Raw genomic sequence first — 26,548 nt, 5'->3', positions numbered from 1 at the left:
GACAAGCATTAGTGCAAGATTAAGTCTAGAACAATAATAATCCAGGAGACTTAATGGCCCTATACCTGATGAGTGCGTACAGTTTATATTTTTAGTTCTAACTCATTCCAAACCTTGCCAATAATTCTTTGTAAGGATGAGTTTCTGTACTTAATACTTCAATACTTCTATTGATTATTTTCGATACCAGTAGTTTTTCCACACTGATATCATGTAATGGTACCCAGGCCTAACCATGGCCACGCTTTCTTCCATTGGAGCCTTGTTTTGGTTTTCGTAAATTCACACTTTTGACATATTGTGCATCCTCTACAGCCGACGTTCTTTTACTCCAGAAGGTGTGAACAAATCCGCCTCTGCAGGTGTGAAACCGTTTCCCCGTCCCAGCGCGGCGCTAACAGTACAGGGACATGCGACTGCGCCTCATGGCTTCGCTGATGAGGTACGCCGGGCTGACCTCGGGCTCCTCCGTCATCACCGCGATGTTCTGCCACTCTCCGCACTGGTTGGACTTCTTGATGGTGTCCACCACGCACAGGGCGTACAGGCAGTCCTCGAACGTGGCCGCCATAGTGAGGGGCCGCCCGTCCCACGTCCGGCGGTCCTCCTGGTCCTGGAACGCCTCCCGCACCGCCTGGATCATCCGAATGGTCCCGATGAGGTACGGCGCGGGGATGTCGCTGAACGCCTTCTCCGGCAGGGACGACTTCTCCAGGGGCGTGGCGTCTTTCAGCAGAAGCTCCTGCCCGCCGGCGTTCTTCTGTCCGTGCAGGTCCGTGCCGGTCACCGTCAGCCGGCCGGCCGTCCCGACCACAATCACCTCCTGACGGAAGTCGCCCGGGACGTTGAAGTTGAGCGTGACGGTGCAGCAGGCGCCGCCCTCCAGCACCATCTGGAAGGTACAGAAGTCGTCGCTGGTGATCTGACGGATGCCGCGGATGTGGGCCGTCTGCTTCACGAAGGTTTTGAGGAAGCCGTGGACCTTGATGGCCCGCTGGCCCGTCAGGAAGGTGAGCAGGTCGATGATGTAGCTGCCCACCGAGTGCAGGCCGCCGCCTCCCATGAGGTCGTCACAGCTCCAGTTGTACTTCTTCCCCAGCAGGCTGCCGCTGTGCACCTGCAAACACAGGACAGGTGTGAAAAGGTGTCCCGCTGTCCCCCTGTGCACCTGCAAACACAGTACAGGTGTATAAAAGTGTCCCCCTGTGCACCTGCAAACACAGTACAGGTGTATAAAAGTGTCCCGCTGTGCACCTGCAAACACAGTACAGGTGTATAAAAGTGTCCCCCTGTGCACCTGCAAACACAGTACAGGTGTATAAAGGTGTCCCCCCTGTGCACCTGCAAACACAGTACAGGTGTATAAAAGTGTCCCCCTGTGCACCTGCAAACACAGCACAGGTGTATAAAGGTGTCCCCCTGTGCACCTGCAAACACAGTACAGGTGTATAAAAGTGTCCCCCTGTGCACCTGCAAACACAGTACAGGTGTATAAAAGTGTCCCCCTGTGCACCTGCAAACACAGTACAGGAGTATAAAGGTGTCCCCTGTGCACCTGCAAACACAGTACAGGAGTATAAAGGTGTCCCCTGTGCACCTGTAAACACAGTACAGGAGTATAAAGGTGTCCCCTGTGCACCTGTAAACACAGTACAGGTGTATAAAGGTGTCCCGCTGTGCACCTGCAAACACAGTACAGGAGTATAAAGGTGTCCCCTGTGCACCTGTAAACACAGTACAGGTGTATAAAGGTGTCTCCCTGTGTACCTGCAAACACAGTACAGGTGTATAAAGGTGTCCCCCTGTGTACCTGCAAACACAGTACAGGTGTATAAAGGTGTCCCCTGTGCACCTGTAAACACAGTACAGGTGTATAAAGGTGTCCCCCTGTGTACCTGCAAACACAGTACAGGTGTATAAAGGTGTCCCCTGTGTACCTGCAAACACAGTACAGGTGTATAAAGGTGTCCCCTGTGCACCTGTAAACACAGTACAGGTGTATAAAGGTGTCCCCTGTGCACCTGTAAACACAGTACAGGTGTATAAAGGTGTCCCCTGTGCACCTGTAAACACAGTACAGGTGTATAAAAGTGTCCCCTGTGCACCTGTAAACACAGTACAGGTGTATAAAGGTGTCCCCCTGTGCACCTGCAAACACAGTACAGGTGTATAAAAGTGTCCCGCTGTGCACCTGCAAACACAGTACAGGTGTATAAAAGTGTCCCCCTGTGCACCTGCAAACACAGTACAGGTGTATAAAGGGGTCCCCTGTGCACCTGCAAACACAGTACAGGAGTATAAAGGTGTCCCCTGTGCACCTGTAAACACAGTACAGGTGTATAAAGGTGTCCCCTGTGCACCTGTAAACACAGTACAGGTGTATAAAAGTGTCCCCCTGTGCACCTGCAAACACAGTACAGGTGTATAAAAGTGTCCCCCTGTGCACCTGCAAACACAGTACAGGAGTATAAAGGTGTCCCCTGTGCACCTGCAAACACAGTACAGGAGTATAAAGGTGTCCCCTGTGCACCTGTAAACACAGTACAGGAGTATAAAGGTGTCCCCCTGTGCACCTGTAAACACAGTACAGGTGTATAAAGGTGTCCCCTGTGTACCTGCAAACACAGTACAGGTGTATAAAGGTGTCCCCTGTGTACCTGCAAACACAGTACAGGTGTATAAAGGTGTCCCCTGTGCACCTGTAAACACAGTACAGGTGTATAAAGGTGTCCCCTGTGCACCTGTAAACACAGTACAGGTGTATAAAGGTGTCCCCTGTGCACCTGTAAACACAGTACAGGTGTATAAAGGTGTCCCCCTGTGCACCTGCAAACACAGTACAGGAGTATAAAGGTGTCCCCTGTGTACCTGCAAACACAGTACAGGTGTATAAAGGTGTCCCCTGTGCACCTGCAAACACAGTACAGGAGTATAAAGGTGTCCCCTGTGTACCTGCAAACACAGTACAGGTGTATAAAGGTGTCCCCCTGTGCACCTGCAAACACAGTACAGGTGTATAAAGGTGTCCCCTGTGCACCTGTAAACACAGTACAGGTGTATAAAGGTGTCCCCTGTGCACCTGTAAACACAGTACAGGTGTATAAAGGTGTCCCCCTGTGCACCTGCAAACACAGTACAGGAGTATAAAGGTGTCCCCTGTGTACCTGCAAACACAGTACAGGTGTATAAAGGTGTCCCCCTGTGCACCTGCAAACACAGTACAGGTGTATAAAGGTGTCCCCTGTGCACCTGTAAACACAGTACAGGTGTATAAAGGTGTCCCCTGTGCACCTGCAAACACAGTACAGGTGTATAAAGGTGTCCCCTGTGCACCTGCAAACACAGTACAGGAGTATAAAGGTGTCCCCTGTGCAGCTGCAAACACAGGACAGGTGTATAAAGGTGTCCCCTGTGCACCTGCAAACACAGTACAGGTGTATAAAGGTGTCCCCTGTGCACCTGCAAACACAGTACAGGAGTATAAAGGTGTCCCCTGTGCAGCTGCAAACACAGTACAGGTGTATAAAGGTGTCCCGCTGTCCCCCTGTGCACCTGCAAACACAGGACAGGTGTATAAAGGTGTCCCCTGTGCACCTGTAAACACAGTACAGGTGTATAAAGGTGTCCCCTGTGCACCTGTAAACACAGCACAGGTGTATAAAGGTGTCCCCTGTGCACCTGTAAACACAGTACAGGTGTATAAAGGTGTCCCCTGTGCACCTGTAAACACAGTACAGGTGTATAAAGGTGTCCCCTGTGCACCTGTAAACACAGTACAGGTGTATAAAGGTGTCCCCCTGTGCACCTGCAAACACAGCACAGGTGTATAAAGGTGTCCCCTGTGTACCTGTAAACACAGTACAGGTGTATAAAGGGGTCCCCCTGTGCACCTGTAAACACAGTACAGGTGTATAAAGGGGTCCCCCTGTGCACCTGTAAACACAGCACAGGTGTATAAAGGTGTCCCCTGTGTACCTGTAAACACAGTACAGGTGTATAAAGGTGTCCCCTGTGTACCTGTAAACACAGTACAGGTGTATAAAGGGGTCCCACACGCCTCACTGTGCACTCACCTTGTCACGTATCAGAACACGCTTGTGTTTCCACTACATGACACAACCCTATAAACTCCGTATGCAAATTATTATGCAAATTGTATTTTTGTGTCAAAAAGGATGGTGTTGTGTCTCAGGCTCTTTGAATCACTGACATTAATCTCAGAGACCTGGGATGATTCGTTGTTTGAGTCTTTCACCAATGGTATAACCTACTTTGATCAGAAGTTTGAAATAGAAAGTGCAGCTCCTCTCAATGGCTGAGATATTGGCCATGCACAGTGACTCTGACACTACAGTTCTGGACTCCCTCTGGAAACTGGAATATAGCACTGAAACTGTGTTTGTTACAGTGTTAGGGACAAAGTCTGATATGTACAGTAAACTGCTAGAACACTACATGACACTACAGTTCACACTTTTTTAATTTCATTTTCAAAATAGAAAGTTCCCACGCCCTGCCCTGTATATACTGCATGTACTGAGATATACATTTTTTGACTGAAATTAAAAATAATCTTATTTCAACTGCCAACAACCTTTTTCCAGTGCCATTTGACGTGAATATTCAGAATGACTCAAATCAAGCGCAGTACAATGTGAAATTCACAAATCAGTGACATACTAAGAGCCGCCTGGACGTACCTGGGCCTCGCAGACCAGCAGCTCCCCCACATAACCCTCCTCCAGCAGCTCCTTCATGCGCACAAAGGCGGGCAGGAAGCGCAGCACGTTTCCCATGATGCTCAGCAGTTTGGGGTAGTACTGCGCCGCTGACATCATCCTGAAGGCGTCCAGAGGGGTGGCCGTCCGGTCACAGATCACGTTCTTACCGATCCCTGTCAACAACAACACCAGAGGTTACCACGACTTACTGGGACAAGGAGTATCCAACTTCCCCAAGAGTCAGAGAGGACCCAAAGCATTCACCCAACCAACACCATGCTGCATGTTATATACAAATGTATAATATATATCACTAACGCTTAGTATAGTGATGGGCAGGTGACCTCTCATGAGGGGGGTCTTCAGAATGACATGTTGTGGTTAGAAAAAGGGCTCTGCAGCACACGCTCAAACAAATGGACCTTCTCGTTTGGAAATAATGTGTTTTCGTCCATTGATGCTCCATCACTTTCTTTATCTGTCTGCCTTTGTGTGTATGTGTGTGTGTGTGTGTGTGTGTGTGGGGAGCGGGTGATGGAGATAACGCACACATCTCACAGCCTCTTCAGTCCAGAATCTCAATCCGTGACAGGTCCAACTGCCTGAGGGACAGCTTCATCCACCAGGCAGTCTGCGAGATGAACTGTCCCCTTCCCTCACTGTGCTGCCCCCTATTGTGTGTTGTTATTGCTTCTTCATCTGCAGTTTCCTGGCATTACCGCCACCTACTGGATCCGTGAATACTGTGTTTTAGCAACTATACTGTTACTTCTATGCCGTGTCAACTGGTTTAGCCTGCGCACACCCTTCCCTTAAACTGCTGTCCAATCCTTCCCCAGTGACACCATCAACCTTCAGAAACCTTCTGGCAGCGTCCAGAGTCCAGACCCAAACCAACCCTCTCTGAATTCTTCTGCAGTCCCACAGAACACTGTTGTTATTGCTCTGTATTCAATGATAGTTAAAGAGTGCAACGTCATTTAAACTAAATAACATAAACTACATCATTATATTCTTCATTCATTTTTTTTTTGCTTTAATATCATGTTTGTTATGAAAGGCGCATGAGAATGTTTTTTTCTTTGTGTTGTTTCTCATTATCGCCTACATAAATGTAGAGCCATTTGTTTTCTTTGCATGTTGTTTGTTTTTTCGGTTCAGTCCTTTCTTTTGTATTTTTTCCATGTTCTGTGATGTTTGTCAGTTTGGACCCCTCAAACGAGACGTCACATCATCCTTCTGATAAATAAACACATTGCTCGTGTAACTCACAGCGCTACATGTGATAGAACTGACGCTAAAGCCAATTGAACTGGACTTTGAACACAATCCGATTTGTCGGGAATGAGTTTGTGAAGACGGCAAATAATGCATAAGAGAAACACATGAAGGAGATGTTGCCCCTTTGTGTTGGTGACACAGTAAAGGTAGAGCTAATTCCGCATCTTTAGGGAGAGCCAGGTGTAGTTACTGTATGACCTTCACTGTTCCAAACTGGAGACCACACCCGACTGGGACTGTTTTAGGAAGTGACACTTACAGTATGCTAATGGACCATTAGCCGTAGCCGGACAAGGAAATAAATCCCACTGACCCAGTTCCAAGAAGCGCTTTGGGAGCTCCGGGCGCTAAGTGACCCCCCCCCCCCCGTACTCCCCCAGACACAAACACCACCCCCACCCTCCTCAGGCCACGGGTCGCTCTTCGCTGTGAATGATCAGGACTAATCGCTCTGGCACCACGCTGAGTCTGTGAAACGCCGACTGTTCCTCATAAAGAGCTTTTCAACACGTTTCCTCATTCCCATAAGGTCTGCGTACAAACAAACACAGGACCATTTCAACCACAGTGTGTCAAGCTTTAAACTTAAACCAGACCTTTCTATATGTGCATGTGAGCTTGTAGTGACCCAGGACCTTTACACAACATGTCAGGCATATGAATCCAAATGAAAAATGGTAAAACCCCCGAGAAGGAGACAGAAAACAGACAGATTGAACATCAGATTTCCTGAATAATCTCCGCCCATCCACCTGCCAAACAGCCAGAATAAAAGTGGGCCAGAGCAGGTTTGGACATGTTTGAGGAGAAAAGCCGTCAATATGTGATCATTAACTTTTGGATTGAGGTAAAGTATGAGTGAATGAGACACAAGGTCTTTCCGTGAATACGTGCAGACTGTTTTATTCTACTGCAGGAGCAAAACTCGATTTGGACTAAAGCAATTACACTGGTCAGGCTGAAACAGGACACTGTGGGAAAGCTGCCTCCGGCTGCAGCAGCGCTTCTCAAAGCGGGGAGCGCGTACCGTGTTTGTTGATAGACTCGTGTAAGAATAAGTCATGTTACAGCTTAGTCTAGTTCTGACGTATTTTGGGTTCAGTACAGTTTAGTCTGGTTATGCTGATTCAGGTGAACAGAGTTAGTCACTGTCCCAGTTTGGTCCAGGATTGGGGAATAACAGTAATAGATACCAGGGGCGGAGACGACACACTTTTGTTATGATGCAATGTGTATCCCGACACAGAGGGCCCGTTACGATACGTATTGTGATACATGTCATTGTAACAAACTGCAAGACCTGACCCTGAATGAACTGAATAAGAAATAAGAAAGCACAAGTTGAGTTTCCAAAGGTTAAATGAAACATAAATCAGTCAGACGTCGAGGAAAATGCAGACACACATTTATAAAGTATCCTCTTTAGTTTAAACCAATCAGAACCAAAACAGGCATTCACCAAATCAACTTTAAGCTGAAAAAAAAAGTATTTTTATTTTTTCTAAAACTGAGTTGCGTATCAAAGGCTACTTTCAGACTGCAGGTCTTTATTCATTCATTCATTTTTTTTCCACTTGTCCATTTCTGGGTCGTGGGAGCAGTTATTGGAGCTTCCCAAATCACATTGCACCAGCTCCTTATGGCTCCTCCTGCAGGACGGCCTCATGATTAAATGGGCCTGCTGGTCTCTCATAGGGGCTTCTGAACCACTCTTTGTCTGACCCGTCACCTATAGGACCTGTTTGCCCCGGGAGACCCTACCAGGGGCACGAAGCCCCCGACAACAGAGCCCCCAGGATCATTCGAGTGCTCCAACCCCTCCACCACATTAAGGTGGCGGTTCCAGGAGGGGGCAGGTATTCATGCTCATTATCTTTTTTTTTTTACAGATGTTTTGTAAGGTCGTTCATATTACTCTCTAATGTATGTGATCTCCGTCTGAACGGGAGGGGCTGGAATGTGTCGCACGGCTGTTAGGACGTTAACACGGTGGTGCAGTGGTTAGCACTTGTGCTTCACAGGCCCCAGGTTCGATTCCCATCTGTGTGGAGTTTGCATGTTCTCCCTGTGTCTGCGTTGGCTAGTGGTAAAAACATGTACAATAGGTTAATCCTCCACCAGGTGTTTCTGACCACCAGCCTGGCTCCATCATGGAGATGGTCCCCGAGCGCCGGCCCACGCTGGAGCTCACTGCTCCTCCAGGTCACCAGTGACACTGAGGAGGGGTCGAATGCAGAGAACTCATTTCTCTACAGAGATGAATACAGTATAACTTTACATGGATCGGCCGACAGCGCCACGGATCTGGCTATGGTGAAGTTGTAGGAAGCTAACGGAGCCAATACATCAATAACCAAATCATTTTAAGAAGGAAGAGAGACCGTCCAGTGAAGAACAAGTGCATGTGCTACTTTAGTGCAGGACTTTAGTGGAACATCGATGACAGATAAATGTGACCTGGCCCTTCAGACTGAAGTCGCGTTGCAAAAGATCAGATACGTATCGGATTTAGGACATATCCAAGTGGCAAATACAGGTCGCTTAAGCGGTCACTTCAGTCTCAGTCTGAACGTAGCCAAAAGTATTGTGATGTGCGGATCACTGCAAACATGTATTGTGATATAATAAACGATGATATTGCAATACAATATACAAAATGATAATGCACTGGTTTTATACAGCACTGGACACTCACAGACGCTTCTCACTGCATTATTCATTCACTCCATATTGTAAAACGCTCTTCTGTCCCTGCACTAATAGATACTTTACTTTCTTCTTTGATAGCTGTCATTTCACCAAAATCTAGAAGAAGCTTCTTAAAAAAAGGGTTAAAAGAGAGACGAAAAGACAATAAAACAATAAAACAAAAAGACAATAAAACAATCGACAAAAATGACATGACAATGCAACAAAAAGGCCATATTAAAATGACAAAAATGTAACAAAAACAACACAACAGAGTGTCAAAACGTGCTGGAAAACACACACAACAAAAGTGATAAAAATAATTGACTTCAGGACTTTAAATAAAGTGGTTCCATGTTAGTCCCCTCTGCTGCCCTCTGCTGGCCGGTGGTACAGACAGGAGTTCCCCTCACAGGAGACGCCTGTACTGCTGTCCATAATGTATGAGGCCTGAGCACCAGAGACATGTGAGACATGTGAGACATTCCACTGATACAACACGGAATCTGGAATATAGGCCTGCAAAGAAGTTCTCCTTCCTCCAGCGGCTCCAGCTGCTCCAGCTCAGAGACGGAGGACGACTCGGGCTAATGGATGTACTCCTGCTCCCAGTGGGACCCCTCTCTCTTCGCCCCGTCCCGTCAGAGGATGCACTCCACTCCGGTCTGTGCTGCCCCATTAAGTGGATGAGGCAGAGGAGCGTCCGGCCTCCTCCTCTGTCCGATAATGTTTTACTATGTGCTAAAGTGCTGCCATTAGCAACTGGACGTGAAACCCTCTGGCTCATTAAAGGGAATTGAACCAATGACCTCTCACATTAATCATCCGGAACGATTTAAGAAAAAAAACAATCGAGTGAGAAGTGAGGTTTTGCCAGCAGGGGGTGCATGGACTGGAATGACGCTCTCTCAAAGACTCTGTAACAATAATGATTAAAGCCGCAAGCGGCATTGAACGGCCCTCGCAGGCCGTGCCTCCTTTAGCGCCTCTATTACCGCGTCATAACCCTGCCGAGGGCGTCAGCGTGGCCACACTGCATTTTATTGCCCTGATGTGCCATTAATCTTTGTCAGAAAACATCAAAACTATTTTTTTTAGCCTCCATGTGAATAATGGCTCCTACCTGCAGAGGGCGCTAACGCACCTAAAATCTTTTTTATTTCACAAGCAGCATCAGTGCTTCCATGGCCACTGTCCACAAGCTCGTCATCCTCCTCTGTATGACAGTTGACCATACACCCCCATTCATGTTCATGTATAATAAGTATAAAGTCACTGTTTTACACGGTGAGTTTCTGTTTGACATGGGGGCCGCGCACCTCAGTGCTGCGCTGTGATTACAAGAGGCCCTTACGACAGCAGGCCGCTCTGGCCGAATAATGATGCCTTACACTTGTATTGCGCTTTACGAGCCTGTGTTACCAAGTTTCTCAAAGTGCTACACTGTCGTCATTATTCACTCCATACTCGGTGGTGGTAAGCTACTGTTGTAGCCACAGCTGCCCTGGGGTAGAAAGACGACCACCACCAACCACATTCACCCATACCTGGTGTGACAGTCTAGAATTCACCTTTGTTTGCTTCTCTGGGCTCTTGTCTGGGGGTGGCTGTGGGGGCACAAGTTCATATGCCAGAATTCTGTGCTTGACTTTCTGCCCCTGTATGACAACATTGAACATGTGTTTGCTCATTAATAACAAATGCTAAACCTGGAATCTAAACTAGAGGCTTATATAAATGGTCTTATTGTGCTTTATTAGTAGTAGTAAGTAGTAAAAGTAAGTAGTAAGTAGTAAAAGTAATAGTATCTACAAAGATCATTCCAGGATGGACGTGGTAAAGCAGACAGGAGCAGTACATCATTGTTCCAAATATAAATGAAATATAGTTTGAGATTTGAGTGACACCTCTAGTATGAGGGAAGAACTTGGCCAACATCTCCCTCACAGCAGCAGACCCAGGAGCCTCCTCAGCCTCTCCATCTTTGACCCCAAAAACAAACCGGGCAGACAGAGCCCGGGCCTGTCTGTCCCCGTCCGTCTGGGACATAAAGGACATCTTTGTAGTGGCGTGAGTGAGCCAGGAGGTGCCAGGAGGAATGCTAACGAGCCGCGCACAGCTAGCACTTAGCCTCCGCCGTGTGACTCCCATTCAATCATAGCGGCTAACGGGCTAAGTGTCCGCCACCAGGAAGCAGCTTCCACAGGCCGGGAGAGCGTTTACTACAGCCACTGCTTTATGTCATTAGAGCATGAATGGGCCAATTAGTCAGAGTCGGAGATGTGGAGGGATAAAGGGGGGGCTGGTTGTCATGGTAACAGACACCCCCTCTGTGTAGTAAAAGGTTGAGGCAGGCTTTCTTATCCCTATGGGGAGATGCTGATCATTTGCATTTGAGAATCAGACCAACAGCGAAGGAGTAAAGAGGCACTAACTTTAAAATATTTCAGTTTGAGACATGATTAGAATAAGTGAGTCGCATTTTAGCTTTGTCTTGGTCCGGATTTTGTTTTTCACTGTATTTTAATTGTTCTACCATTTGAGTATTATAATTAAAAACACTTTTGTGAACAGCAGGGGGCTCACTTCTGGCAGATAAGGCTGAGATCTGGCTCTACACTGGCATCTGGGCCCAAAGATTAAGATCTGTGTGAGCTCATTACAGAATAAAATACAATTGTTTCAGACATTTTTTATTTCAGCTTTCCTCAAACCTGACTTAAAGGAATAGGCCACCGTCTGTACAGGATAAAGGCTCACGTAACTGTATTTAAATAGGGAAAACGTGGCACAGCTTGGACACTTCTAACTAGAGGCCGATATTTGGAGATTTTACAATAAAAAGCCGGTATTTGCAGGACTGAAAACAATGGATCCCATTTTTTGCATTGGAAAAAGCTAAATCAGGGCACAAATGTCACTACACCTCCGTCAATATGACATGCTGGATGTCAGTTTGAAGTGCAGAATCTGGAGAATTCAATCGCTGAGTTAGTTTTAACCTCCATTATTGTATTTTTGATCGCCGCGCAAAATGCTTAACAATATGCTAATGCTAATGCTAACAACAAAGCTGCGAAAGAAACTATGATTGGATCACCTAAAGCAGGGGCGCCCAAACTTTTTGTCTCCGAGGGCCAAAATGAAAAAGTGCCTGTGAGTCGCGGGCCAAACACGGTGATGTCAAGCACGAAAAACACATATAACTGCACATTACAAAGTTACTTTATTTCATTTACTTTTAATGTTTTCGATAGCCTACATTTGCATTTGATTCTATCTATGCAAATAACATGCTATATTAAAACAAATGGTAACTACGGCAAAAGCCTAATTTTAGTACAACAAAATCAACCATTATAGCAATTTAGTGCAAAAAAAACAAAACACCTGTATCTACAGCACCTACAGTGACTTAACCTCATTCATTAACTCAAAGAAATTGCCACATTAGATTATTTTGAAAGTGTCAGTTCAGCATCAATTCTTTTATAAGTCAGTTTTAACATATGCTGTTATTGATGTCAACAACCTTTGCAATAAAACTTGGAAAACTGTGAACGTTGCTGCTACAACGCTCTGTGATTGATAAATACAAGAGAAAGACACCACAACAGTGTTTCCTTAACTTTGTGAAAAGAGTGAAATAGCGCCCCCAATTTGATTCTGGTGGTCAAAAAGTGTACTGCATCCATATTTACCATTGAGAATCAATGGGAGAGAGTTAGTATCAACCACACGCAGCGCAAAAAGCAGGTCACTCTCTGGCGGGCCAACAGAATTGCTTCCACTTTGGGCCCCCCTGACCTATAGTAATAAAATATAATCGGCCACTGCTGGAGTGGCCAAGTATTTGTTTTTACAGGATTATAGAGGAGGAAAAATCTGCCAAAAATATCGGTCAGAAAAGTATTGGCGGAGCATGAAGTTAGAAGTAGAGGCCGACATATATGGGTTTTCGAAGGCCGATGCTGAGTTGATGCGTAGCTGTCTGGTATATATCGGCCAATTAACATCCCAAAATATCGCCATCGGTCTTTGAAAAACCCACATAGGTCGGCCTCTACTTCTAACTTCACCCCAGTTTAGAGCTGTACCTATAATAACATTAGTGTGACTGAGCGCACGCACAAAGACCAGACCGTCACACATCAACTCGTCTAAGCTCCGGTAAGAACATATCTCAGTATTTAATTACAGTGGCCTGTTGCTTTAACTTTACTTGGAAAGGGACGTCTCCAGCTCGTCTCCATGGAGATGTGACTAAAAGTAGAATATATGAGATTTAAATAGGTTAGGCCTGATCAGAAATAGACTTGTCTGTGTGGAGCTGCTCATGAGGAGCTCATTGTGTTTTGTTCATAATGTTACGCAGTGTCACTTTAAGTAATAGTGACGTACAGCTGCATCATGTTTCAACACTGTGGTTTTGCAGTTATTGCCCAATGCACTGACTCAGGTTATGTTAAGCTCACTCACAGACACCACATGCATTTGTAACAGTGACGGGACATATGGCCTAATCCAGGCAAATGACTAATGCTCACGCCGGGATTCATGTCCACAAACTGCTCTCCTCAACACACCTGAAGGCTGCCTCATTCATAAAAGCACCACTGCTTCTATACTATCAGATCATCTCTCCTGTTGACTCTTTCCTCGCCCTCGTCCCTGAGGTCCAATTATGTGGTCCCGCCGGGCGCCTCCCCCGCACGCGCCGCATAAAGCCGCACAGCACCCAGCACGGGGCCGCGGCACCTTGGGAGTGGACACAAAAGGCTAAAGCGTTTGCACAAGCGTTAGAGAGGCGGCTGCAGACAGGATGTGTCCAGGCAGGATCAGACAGAGCTTACACTCATAATACAGTATCATGTGGCAGGGGTGCAGGTCTGCAGGCTCCACCTCCTCCAGCTCAAAGGTAAGGCTGTTCATACGGGTACTACTGATGGGTAACCTTCAATACACTGAGGTGGAGGAGGAGACGACCACCTCGTGACATCAGCAGGTGGAACAGGTTACTCGGGGTCTCCAGGCCCGCTCTGCAGGAGGAACATGTGGCAAACAGGCCTCCATCCAAACCAGCCCTAGTCCAGAGTTCTGTTGGACAAGTGTTTCATATTTAACCTCTTACCACCCGCCTTAACAAGTGCATTTTCTTCAGTTCGGCTTTACCCAAATCTAAGCGCCTCTTCTATAGCCCTCATTTGAAAGCTAAGACCTAGAAGAACTGATGTTAACGTTTTAACAGTGTGTTCTTTTTCATCTACATTTCTGTCACTTTGTGTTGCTCTTTTGTTGCTTTTCTTTTACTGTGCTTTTGTCACATTTTTCATGCTCGTTTTTGTCACTATTTTGACGCTTTTTAGATTTTAGATTTGGGCAAAGCCTGGAGAAAATGTGCTCAGTTGCTGTGGGGGTTAAGAGGTTAACAGAGCGGCCCACTCTCAGTTACACAATGGGATTAGTAATCCTAATCCTCCGCTCAGCTCCGAGAACACTTCACTGATCATTTTAGGAAAATCACATCTGAGTGCACTTTTACCAGCCTGTGTTGACAAGTCTCTCAGACAACATTTGAGAGGAGACAAAAGTATGAGTGGCTGAACCACAATCATTTCAAACATACAAAACTTTCTTTAAAACATGCTCCGTCTACACAGACACTAATGCCAGAGTTACCAAAGTCTGGTGTTTGATTTGCAAAACATTTGTAAAGAATTGGTAAATACTTAATGCATCCTTTAAGGCGAGACACTGCAGGAGAATACAGAAACTTTTTAAAATGTGCTGTGAAATCTGTGCTGTAGAGACTGACATAAACATGACAACAAAGGGTACTGCAAGTTTTATGTCATTTAATGCTTTCATATAAAAATACCCTCGAAATCTGAACAATGGACTGAGCAGGGCTGGACTGGCAGAAAAGTCAAGTTTAAATGTATGTATTTTAAATGTGCATTTTGTTGATATTAGTTCCAAAGACTTTCTCAAAGCAGATTTTAGATCTTTTGAAAATAAGATGTTTTTAAGTGTTTAAAAAATGTCACCAAATTTCACCTTGTTTTTTGAAATTGAAAACTCAATATATCAGGTTAGGAATTTTAATGAAACAGCCCTCTGAAAAAAGCCTCCACAATATATATACTGTTGCACCAATTTGAGAAAATTGTTCAAATAAATCTACGTAGAAACATTTTATCAGTGCAAAAATTAAATATGTTATTGTGAAGATTAGTTTTTTTTTTTTTTTTATTGTACATTTATATGTTGACCAATTTGGCCCAATTATGAATGTTTATCACTATTTGTTTGGTTGCAAGGATTGTAATGATGAATGATGAATTGAAATAATAAATAGAGCTTTGTAAATGTTTTACACATGACTTTTGTTGTTATGGCCGTCATTTTGGAGGCTGGCATCAAACTATGCATGTGCACTGTCACTGAAGTCAAGATGCTACATCCAAAAACAGATGAGCAGAGCTGAGACTTAAGGAGGATGTGATCTTTCGAAACTCCTTGGAGAGTAACTGCCCTTAAAAGCACAAAGTCTGCCCTGGACATTAGTGGACATTAGTGGACATTAGTGGACATTAGTGGACATTAGCTACAGCAGCTCATTTGTGTCAAAGAGATTTCATTCCAGAAATACAAATAACAAGGACTACAGATCCACTGCAGTAACACAAATACAGAAAGTTCAGGAAAGAGAAGAAAACAGCTTCATCCAGCAGGACCAACCACGCTGAAAGTTCCTGATACAGAAAATAAAAAGAAAGGCTAGTGTTGGTGGACACGTCTCAGTCTTCTCCAGGGTGGGCAGACTGAAAGAGACTCCCCCGGCTCGCCTTTCATCGGCCGCACAAAGGCAGTGCCACAGGACGCCCGCCCCATTCTCCAGCCCGTCCCTGCGTCTCCACACACGGCTCACGGGCAGAGGACGGATTAGCATGTTAAAGCTCCGGGCAGGCGGACAGGAGGGCGCCGGTGGGAAAGTTCAGCCCGAGGTGCAGGAGGCGAGTGAGACGACAGGGGACAGGGACGGGACCAAGAAGCTCAACTCTCCGAGGGGTGGAGGGGTCAGAGATCAAGACAGGTGCTAAATAGCGAGTGCGAGCTGGAGAAGAAGACGCTGTATTTGCTGGAGCAGAATGGTTGCCTTCCCACATTGCATCCCATCCACCTTCCACACGGAGAGCTGACTTTGTCCCACAGAAACAAAGAGGAGCGTTCCCTCACCCCAACACACCCCTCACCCCCCCGGATCATGTCAACACAAACCGTGCAGAGATCACAGTGCTTGAAGGAGTAACAGTTAGCGGCTAACCCAGTCAGAGTTTAGCATCATGACAGAAGTTTACAAAAAAAACATCTGAGCGACACATCCTGATGCAGCTGGAATCCTCATGGAATGTTTAATAATCCAGGATCTACCTCTGCACTGTACACTTAGGTCGAAGTGGAAGTACTGTGTGGGTGAGGGAGGGGGTGCAGAGCAGAGGTCACTAAGCTTGGTTCTTGTTTGACGTTTCGTGGTTCAGAAGAAGCTTCGTCGGCAGCACTAATGACCTCCGTTCGGCAGCAGGCAGGGCGTACACCTGCATTCTTTTAACACGTCCTGAATCTTTAATGCTGCGAGGGCTCCTGTCCAGCGGGAGGCGCCGTTGCATAAGGGCAGTCATGTATTTGTGATGAGGCTGGTGCAGTTATAAATAGGTCGGGCTGGCCTTTAGCAGGTGCCTGCGCTCGGCCCGGGACAGTCACAAAGACAACATCCAAACCTCCTCCTGCTGCTGCTCCTCACGGCTTTACTAACATGCTACACAAACAGATTGAAATGGCTCACATTGTATTTTGTATATCTATAAATGTAATCCACGAGCTCCACTGTAGACCAGAGCTGACCCCATTAAGAGGAACATTTACACATCCAGTGCAAAACAACTAAAAATATAAACCTCTGAATGAACTGAGGCCATGAACTCTGAAATGACCCGGTGCCGGTTGAGTGATACTATTCTAAAGCCACACTGCAGAACATTCCAGGGGATATGGAATCATATTTGTACAGCCCTTTTCCACATAGGTGCTTCTCAGAGCAGATTTCATTCATCACTCGATACTCCACAGGCCCAGTCATTCACACATGCACACACATCTATGTTTTAGTGGTAGTGTGACTTGAAATACAGTCCCAGTCAAAATGGGCTCAGTGCTGGGGACACTTTTTGGGGGGTCTCCCACTTGATTTTTTTGTTCCATAACCCTCAGGATCTTTTCAAAATTCAAAATGACCGCGTTGCTGTGTCCCACCAGGAGCGAGAGGCTCTGCTTATACTACTCAACAACTCGGTCAAACCCTTTGCATCAGGACAAAGTCATGTGAAAACCTGACATTAAAGGCATGCGGTCCTAAACGTTTGATTACCTGTAAAAACATTACAGTTTATTTTGTCTCACTCTCTTTTGTTCTTGTTGCATATTGAAGTTCTACTCAGAACCTTCTTAAGATCCAACCATGCAAAATGTGATTTTTTCTTTTACCATCTTACACTTTGGATCGGGGCTGTATGTTTTGCCTGTTGAGCATGGCTCAGTTTGCCTGTCCACACACGTCTTCTTCTGAGGATTACACCATTAGAAAAATAGGGGGGAAATTACGATAAATACTGAGCCCACAAATGTATTGTTGACCGATAAGTCAATACAGTGGTAATTGTGACAGCAAATAATAAAAAAAAAGCTTCTTCAACTATTTTTTTTCCTTAACAAAATGTACTAAGGCCCAAATCTGCAAGCCCAATATAAAGCTGTCCACACACTGATCATCAAACCGACATCAGTGACTCTGTATTTATTGTGGCTTGGGACGGACACCCGGAGTAACCCCGGTGGCAGCAGCGCACCTTGCCCCTGACCCCAGGCACCCTGCAGTAAAGCTTTTACAGGCATATAATCCCGTATGTTAGAGGAGCTGATAAGATGAGACGTTATGTGGCGTCACGAGTGTCCGGCTATTCTTAGACGTTTGACCCACTGAGAAACACTGCGGTCCCACCAGCATCCATTACATCTAACAAATATGACTCAGTCATTTAGGTTTGTACAGGTCTAAACTACAGGAGGGGACAGACGGAAACTAAATGCACCCTTTGCCATTTGCTAACTGACCAATGTCCATTAGTCTTCAAAAGACAAGTGCCCCTGAAACAGACCAAAGGGCACCAAACAGCACTGGACCAAAGCTGATGCATCACCAAACTGACCACCTCTGAAAGCCTCGCTCACAGTCTGTCAGGAGCAGCGCAGAGAGACCCACACCGATCTATCGAACGATATCCGATATCAACCGATACCACGACTTTTTTCAAAGTGGCTGCTGTGAGTGGCTGCTGTGAACGTTCCTCTTTTGTCCATCATGACATCAATAAAGTCTTATCTTTTCTTGCAAACAATTGTGTTCATAAACTGTAATGGAAAAACACAGGTGGATCACAGGACTTTGTTACACTAAATATCCTCAGATACATGACTCAGGCTTTAGGTTATATCAATATGAACATTACAAATATGTTGGACCAGTTCATCTGAACAACATCTCATACAAACACTCGGCTCCAGCTCATTTCTTTAGATCAGTGACTCTAAACTGCTGGGCCGGCACCCAAAGTTTTCAGTGGGCCACGAGCCTTTCCCGGAACACATAATGTTGTGTAGCATTAAAACTAAATCATCATTTCAGCTTCCTTGGCTTATTGAATGCTAATTCAGCAACATTTTCTGCACATTTGAAATCTTACAGACGCTCACTTTAAGTTCGTCCACCTAACAAAACAGCATTTGTGAAGCGTGACTGAAATCCTCTCTTTAATTTGAATGAAGTCTAAAATTGCAGATGACCCAAAGTGCCACCTAAAGAAGCCCGAGCACCACAGTTTGACAACCACAGACTTGGACACAATGCACTAATACCTTTTGTTTAACAGAAAGTGCAAATGGTGCTGCTGTAAATGGTTCTATTTGATCCACCTTGTGTTAATGGTGAGTTTTGCATCTTTCTGTCAACAAAATGCAGGCAGTCCCGAGCTCATCTTACCAGTGTGTTCCCGCTCATGTCTGCTACCGGGCGCAGGATTCCCTCGGCTGCACGAGCCTGAGGAGCTCCTGACTGGAAGGCTGTGAGACAAGTGGCCCGACGAGACTGACGGGTTCTACATACACAAACCGGTGCAGGAGGCCCGACACGGCACCAGTCCGACCTGACGGGCCTGTGGGCACCGCCTCCTTCTCATCGCCGCCCGCGGATGCACAATGGGAGTGCACAGGCGGAGGAGCTCAGGTGCTGCTCCTGATACTACGCTTAACAAAAGCCCAGGGGAGAGAGCGTATTACCTGGAATAAAGGAGACGCTGCCAAACAAGTTCAGAGATTTAAAGACAATGGTGCGAGCCCCGAGGCGTGCAGAGAGAGAGAGAGAGTTCACTGTCGGAGAGACAAAGGGATGCTGAGGAGAGTTCTGATGTCTGTGTGCCAACTTTAAAGTATGTTCAGAATTATTATTCTGAACATACTTTACAAGTGGCAGTCGTGGAAGGAGGATTTTGACTGTTTTCATATTTCCTTGACTTGATAAACTCAGTGAGTTGGGAGGAATCTGACCTGTTTGTGGTTGCAGTGTCTGAAGGCCAATCTGTTGATGTTTTTGCAGACAAACTAAAGAAGGTTCAAGGTTCTCGTGGGTGTATGTTTTTGTAGTGCGAGCCTGGCCAGCCATACGAGCGATCGCGACGTCGTCACATCCGGGGCGGTTTAAAGGTCGGTCGGCAAAACAACACGAGATAAGAGTCAATCACGAGCGAACTGCTGTGCCATAAACTGTACTAACGGGCAATCTAAAGAGAGCAAAAAGAAATTCTTTCGTCTGCCGCTGGAGCCACAAAGAAGGAAGGCAAAAGTCCGTCAGCTGGTGTGAGGAGCCTTGACAAATCTGCTGCCAAAGCTCGTCAAATAAATGTAGCCATGTACTTCTATTTATGTATGTATCTATGTTGTTGTACCATTTTAAGAAGGAAGACTGTCATCTGATTTTGAGTTCTTTTGACTGTACTTTTTTGAAGACTTACCAAGTTTGGCTCTTAATTTTGGGAAAATATCTTAAATGCAGCTCCTCAGAGTGGGTAGTAACGAGTTAATCACATTCTCACTCAGGAGTTTTGCTCTCATCAGTCTGCTCTCTAAAACATAGAAACTGAACTGAAATGTGCCTGAACATAACCTTCTAACATGTACATGAATGCACATTGTGCACTGGTCCATGCCGGCTCTGGCCTGCCGGACACTTGTGCACACGTGTGCCGGAAAATATGAAAGTAAACAATAACAGCGATCACTCGTATACACACTTCTATCTCTTTATATTTGAAATATATCCAAAGAAATGTCCAGTTTAGAATAAACTAGGCTAGTGAAGTGCTCTTATTCCTGTAAGCCATATACTGCAGGAGCTGCTTGCAGAATTAACCTTCAGCTCCGGAAAAATGAGCAAAATGATCAGCAGTGAAGCAGGAGAAGTAAGGACTTGGTCTGGAGGAGAAATGGCCCAACACTGTGATGTGTATGTGTACTTTCACAAGCTGAGCTCTTTGCAAACCGGCGAATGTTTGCTAAACATAGTAAACAAAGTAAACTTTGGTGGCGCGGTGGCACATCAGTTAGAAATCATGCTTCACAGCTAGAAGGTCCCAGGTTCAATTCCTGGACGGGGTCCAATCCCAGTTTGCATGTTCTCCCCGTGTCTGCGTAGGTACTGCAGGTACTAGGGTACTCCAGTTTCCCCTCCCGCTAAAAACATGTACAATAGGTGAATCCTCCATCCAGGTGTTTTGGACCATGAGCTTGGCTCCACATCTGGAGATGGGTCCCCCGAGCGCCGGCCTCCGCCTGACGGCTCAGTGCTCCTACAGGTCACCTCAGCGGCATCGAGGATGGATCCCCCCAGGATTAATAAAGCATAAGTTCACCTAACAGCGGTCTCTTCTAGAGTCAACAGTCTATATGAGAACATAAACCAGCCCTGTACACCTGGGGGGCTCAGACTGTGGTCCAAGTCCCACCTGTTACACTTGGGCTTCTTCAGGTTCAGCTGATGTTTCACACTTAAATAAGGCACTGAAGTGAGGTCCGGTCTCCAAATGCGAAACATAAGAAGAACAATCCTGTTCTGAATAGACGGCGTTTCAACACGTTGCTTGAGTCATTTCCTGCTCCTGTCGAGCACCTCCACATGTTTTGCACAGTCACACACGTTACAACGGGCCGTTCCCACAGATAGCATCAGGCTCAGACAGAGGAGGAAGTGCTCACACATTCACCGCAGAAGACTTTCCGAGCACGTCACGCCTGGCGCTGATGCAAGGCCCTGCTGCACGTGAATGAAACAGTAAACCTGTCAGAGCAAAGAGGAAGTTCAACCAACGCCAGCGCGTAAACGTACGGCCCGATCTTTGACCCTCAGATGGACAATAAAAGCAAACAGTGGGAGTCGATATGAGAGCGCTGGTATGAGCGGAGGTCGACTGAGGGGGAGATATGGACGAAAACGGACTGGCCTTTCTGTGAGTCTCTGAGGAACCTCTGCCACTCACTCTGACCCACATCCAGGAATCGAAATGTCTGCAGTCTGTAAAAAACGACCTGCTGCGTCAAATCACAAACCAAGGAACACAAAGCCTGCAGATACAATAACCAAGAGTGTGTGGGAGAGACAAAAGGTCAAGTGCAAAATGAGCCTTAATTGTACAGTGCACTAAACCTAAAAGTGTAAGGTACGGTGGCACAAGTGTGGAAAACAGAAAATGAGCACAATACGTTTGAGACAAACTCTGATGCCTGGCAGACCCTGACAGGAGTCAAAAAGAAGAAACTCTTTTATGGAATGTGTGAACATTACCATTCGTCATGACTCCGAGCGTTCTAAAACTGATGTCACAAGACAACAAAGGACATAAAGAAAGACGTAAACAAGACAAACATGTGACAACACCGCAACAAACAACACAAGAAACAACTCAACTAAAAAGCTACAATCACTTTTCTTTCAAATGAGGCATTACATTGTTGCGCTCCAGTCGAGAAGCGTTTAGATTTGGGTAAAGCTGAACTGGAGACAAAGCGTCTAAAAAAAGGATGATAATAATATCTCATTACTGGGACAACCCACATTCACATAAAGGCGTCCAAAAGTGGTGACAATATTCACAAACATGTTGGTCTTTAAAGCAGAACGTCATATCCATTCCTCTCACTTCCTCTGAGAACATTAGCTCTGAGAACATTAGCTCTGAGAACATTAGCTCTGAGCTCCCTCCACAGTAAAGTCCCCTCAGTGAGGGAAGTGCAAGTGAAGTGGGACACTACTAGTATGCAAATTATCTCAGTGCACGGAGATCCTGTCGTGTGTGCTATATTGATTTATGTACGTTTGATAAATCAACAGAAGAAATATACGAAACAGAAGAGCGTATGCCTGCAATAGTACTGTATCCTTATATTCATGTTGGAGAGCCCTTTGAGATTAATCATCTCATTTTTGAGGGGGTCCTTTGCTCAATATATGCATTTAAAAGACAAAAGCCAAACCAACACATAATGCCAGAAAAACACAGTAACATATAACACATATAAACAAAAAACTGCAAAACAAACAAGAACAAAAAATACAAAACCTTTGGTCTAAAGCTCATTTAACTGCAGATTTAGCTGAAATTGTACCCAATTTTTGACTAAAACGTTGTCCGGCCTTGAGTCCATTTAGTCTCTGAATATCAACATTGTGCCTATCCCGCCTTTTTAAGGCGGGATAGGCACTTCCTCTTGCTCCCTAAAGTATTGGGACACCCTACCCCCTCGCAGGAATGCGCAAAATATCGGGGAAGGGCTCAAATCTAGGGCTAGGGTTTGAGTTGGGACAAGGCCAGTTTCATGCCCCTAGAGGCCATAAGCGCCACTGCAGGTGTCATAGCATGTTGTGTTTTTTTACTCATTAATTGTCCGTGAGAGTAAATACTACGCTGACAGGAAAGATAATGGACAGAGGGATATTGTACATTCAATTACACAATGGAGATCTTTTTTTTTGTAAACACTGCTAAGGTGGTGCTAGCCCGCAGTTAGCCTGTTAGCTTCTTCTTCATGATTCCATTAGTGTCTATTGGTGCTCTGTTTTCAAAGCTAGTCCAAGGCATTCAACTATTTCAGGCTTTTCATCAGCAAAGAGATCCTTTTTCTTTCCCTTATTGCTTGAAAATAGTGGTCTGCTTAATAAAGTGGAATGTCCTTTTTCAGTAGTTTTTCCCTTAACCTGACAACTAATCATCACAGGTGTCTGAGAGAAAAAAGGATCTATTAAGGTAAACAACTTCCTTCCTTACTTCCTTACTTCCTTACTTACTTACTTACTTACTTCCTTACTTACTTACTTCCTTACTTACTTACTTACTTACTTACTTCCTTACTTACTTACTGCTTTAAGATGAGTGAGGCCGGTTTGTGAATCCATCACTACTAAATAATGATTAGGGTAAATATTTGTCAGTGTTTTCCCTGATCATGCAGAGTTATACTGGTCTCTGCCCTCCATCTGAGATTATGTCATCATCCATTCTAGGACATGAACGCGACCTTCATAAACCAAGCACTGATACAAAGGAGGAAGGTACCAGCATCAGTGAAGGCTTCGAGAGGACAAATATTCAATCCACTGCAACTATCAAAACACAGAAGGGTTTGGAGATGCCCTACTTTGATAATAATCAAATCTATGCTCTGTGGGTAATAGGGATGTAACGATGAATTAATCAAATGTGAATTGATGTAAAAGATAAAAGAATCGATGTTTAAAAAAAACAGAAAATGATTAGTTCATTTTCATGTCTTGCAATTTTTCTTTCTGAAACAACAGTTACAGTTTGTTACAAGGAGAAAAATGAGTCATATTAATTCAAATCAAAGTTAAAATCAAATGGACTCGGGGCTTGAGTGCATGGTTACGTCTGTAGTCGTAGTAGACAGAGCTCGTGTGGTTTTGTGTTGCAGTCTTCATCACAAAGGCAGCCCATATCTCTCATTTCTGAAATGCATTCCTTAAACAATTATGGCCAGTCCTTTCAGCCTGATAAGCATGTGCGGGACAGTCTCGTGATCTCTGCGGCGGCGTCAGATCACAAACACACGGCACTATCATGTTATGAACTATTCTGACAAAAGTGTCTTCACCTCCTCTGCTCTGTTCACGAGAGTCTCCCCAGGTCAGGAGGAAAGTCAGCGGTTCACCCAGTTCACAGTGCGTTTCTAGGCCGGGTTTCTCCAGGCAGCAGCAGCAGCTCATACTAAAGGTGTTTCATTTCTAAAACGTGTAAAGACTCTATCAAACAGAGGACTGAGGTGAAATGCTGATATTCAGAAACAAATTGGACTCAAGGCCGGACGACTTTTGAGTCAAAAATTGGGCACAATTTCAGCTAAATCTGCAGTTAAATGAGCTTTAGACCGAAAGTTCTGCATTTTTTGTTGTTGTTTGTTTTGCTGTTTTTTGTTTATATGTGTTATGTGTTACTGTGTTTTTCTGGCATTATGTGTTGGTTTGGCTTTTGTCTTTTAAATGCATATATTGAGCAAAGGATCCCCTCAAAAATGAGATGATTCATCTCAAGGGGCTCTCCAACATGAATATAAGGATACAGTACTGATGGTGACGGTACCATACTGGCATCATCAGTACCCGGCCCTATAGGTAATGGTAAATGGACTCAACTTATTCTACCTAACATACACCTACATTAGGCACTCAAAGCGTTGTACAGCAAGGATCCACTCACTCATTCATACCCTTGTACACAGACACTGGAGGCCAGGAGGGTGAAGAGTCTTGCTCTCTGCTGGGTTTCGAACTCATGACCTTCAGATCATGAGACGACCCGCCACTGTCGCCCATCCAATTCAAAGCTTTGTAGCGCCCGTGGAAACTCTGCAAGGTGTCATTTATTTTCCTATCCACTGCATGTGATCTTCATTCATACTGCAGCAGAGGCACATGCAAACCCCACACAGTCGAGGAATCGAACCTGGGACTCACTTGCAATATGCGATACGGCTGTGCAACATCACGATAATGAAATCATTGTGACATCTCACTAAACCATTTAAACACGATATGTTCCCTTCTAATTAAACACAAAGCATAAGAAACTAGTGTTTCAGCAAATTGTATCAAAATAAGACTTAAAAACGCGACATCAGGACCAAAAAGACTAAGGCTGAACAAAGTCTGTAGTTTAAGTACAACTGAACTTTGACACATTTATGAGTCCAACGCATTGTTCGTTTCAGGCTGTTTGTAAAAAAATGTGCAGATTTCAATCAGACATTAGTGACGTTGCGATACATTGTGGCGTCTCACAATACGGATATTGCATCACTTAATATCACGATACGATATCTTTGCGATACTTTTAGGCGTCTCACGATACGGATATTGTTTGCGATACTTTGTGGCGTCTCACGATACGGATATTGCATCACTTAATATCGCGATACGATATTGTTTGCGATACTTTTAGGCGTCTCACGATACAGGTATTGCATCACTTGATATTGCGATACGATATTGTTTGCGATACATTGTGCGGCCCGACCCGGGACCGCTCTCGTTGCGAGGCGCTAACCCCCCTCCCGCCGGTGTGCGCGCGGCCCGCGGACTCACCCAGGGTCTTGACGGCGATCTGGCGGGTGAGCGGCGGCGGCAGGTTGATGCAGACCAGGTCCACGTCCTGGTGCAGCAGCACGTCGTCGATGCGGCTGGTGTAGAAGGCCACGCCCATCTCCTGCGCCAGCTCCTCCGCCTCCTCCTGGCTCCGCCCCCACAGCGCCCGCACGCTGAAGCCCTCCTTCTGCAGCAGCGGCACGATGACCCGCGCCGTCAGGCCGGTGCCGAACACGCCCACGCCCGGCAGCATGGTCCACGGTGTCTCCGGGGGGTTCACGTGTGACTCGCCATCCCTTCAGCTGACGGGGAGGAGCTTCACCAGCACCGCCCGAAATATCAAGCTTAGACTAATAAAAAGAAGTTTAGGTCCAGGAAATATGTCCGGTAATCCAGGCTGTGTGCCTCGTGTCCAGGGGTTCACGTGTGACCGGACTTCACTGGAAATACGGGGAAAGACTTTTACCCAAACTCAGCCCAAGTAAGGGGGAAAATGTGTCCAGTAATCCAGGCCGTTTCCAGGTGACGGAGGTGACGGAGGTGACGGAGGTGACCTGATCTTCTTCTTTATTCACCATGCAGCTCTTTAAGTCTAAAACAGTGCCAATATTCCTTCCAGAAGTAAAAGCAAACGAGTCAGAACTACTCAGAACATGTCAGTAATGTAGGTATAAGTCCATTTAAATCCTAACACTGAGAAGCTTGAGTTTATAAATATGATACAACAGCCTTACTAACTGTAATAAACCCTATCTCTGATGTTGAGACTTATTTAACTACAGGTCTGCGGTTTGAGCAGCAGATGAACGTAACAATAAAGCACAGGTTAAGAGTCAATCCGCTCCATCAACTTTCTCCAGCCTCTGAAGCAGCCTCTGAAGCAGCCTCTGAAGCAGCCTCTGAAGCAGCCTCTGAAGCAGACTGCTCTGGGTGAAGGCCTTCAGTGCTAGAGGAACATCCGCTCTCACCTCCTCCTCCTTCCGCGTGCGAAGTGAACCGGCCCTGAATGGTCAGAGCGCTCATTCCTATTGTGTGTCAGGACAGGCTTTTGTGGCCGCGCTCCCAGTCAAGCTGCTGCTGGGGGGAGAGAGACGGTCCT

At 45.7% G+C, this 26,548-nt stretch overlaps 1 protein-coding gene across 1 annotated transcript; it reads right to left on the bottom strand.

The window, feature by feature from the left end:
• Nucleotides 1-290: 290 nt before the first annotated feature.
• Nucleotides 291-25,737, bottom strand: gfod1 (glucose-fructose oxidoreductase domain containing 1). Its single transcript, XM_079576466.1, has 3 exons — nucleotides 25,450-25,737; nucleotides 4,701-4,894; nucleotides 291-1,117 (listed from the first exon to the last, which is right to left on the bottom strand). The coding sequence occupies exons 1-3, from the start codon at nucleotides 25,700-25,702 to the stop codon at nucleotides 395-397; spliced, it is 1,170 nt and encodes a 389-aa protein (XP_079432592.1). The 5' UTR covers nucleotides 25,703-25,737; the 3' UTR covers nucleotides 291-394.
• Nucleotides 25,738-26,548: the final 811 nt, after the last annotated feature.

Source organism: Gobius niger (assembly GCF_951799975.1).
Source record: "Gobius niger genome assembly, chromosome: 18".
Lineage (NCBI taxonomy): Eukaryota > Metazoa > Chordata > Actinopteri > Gobiiformes > Gobiidae > Gobius > Gobius niger.
Note: the sequence above shows the minus strand (reverse complement) of the source record. Positions and strands in the feature narration are given on the sequence as shown.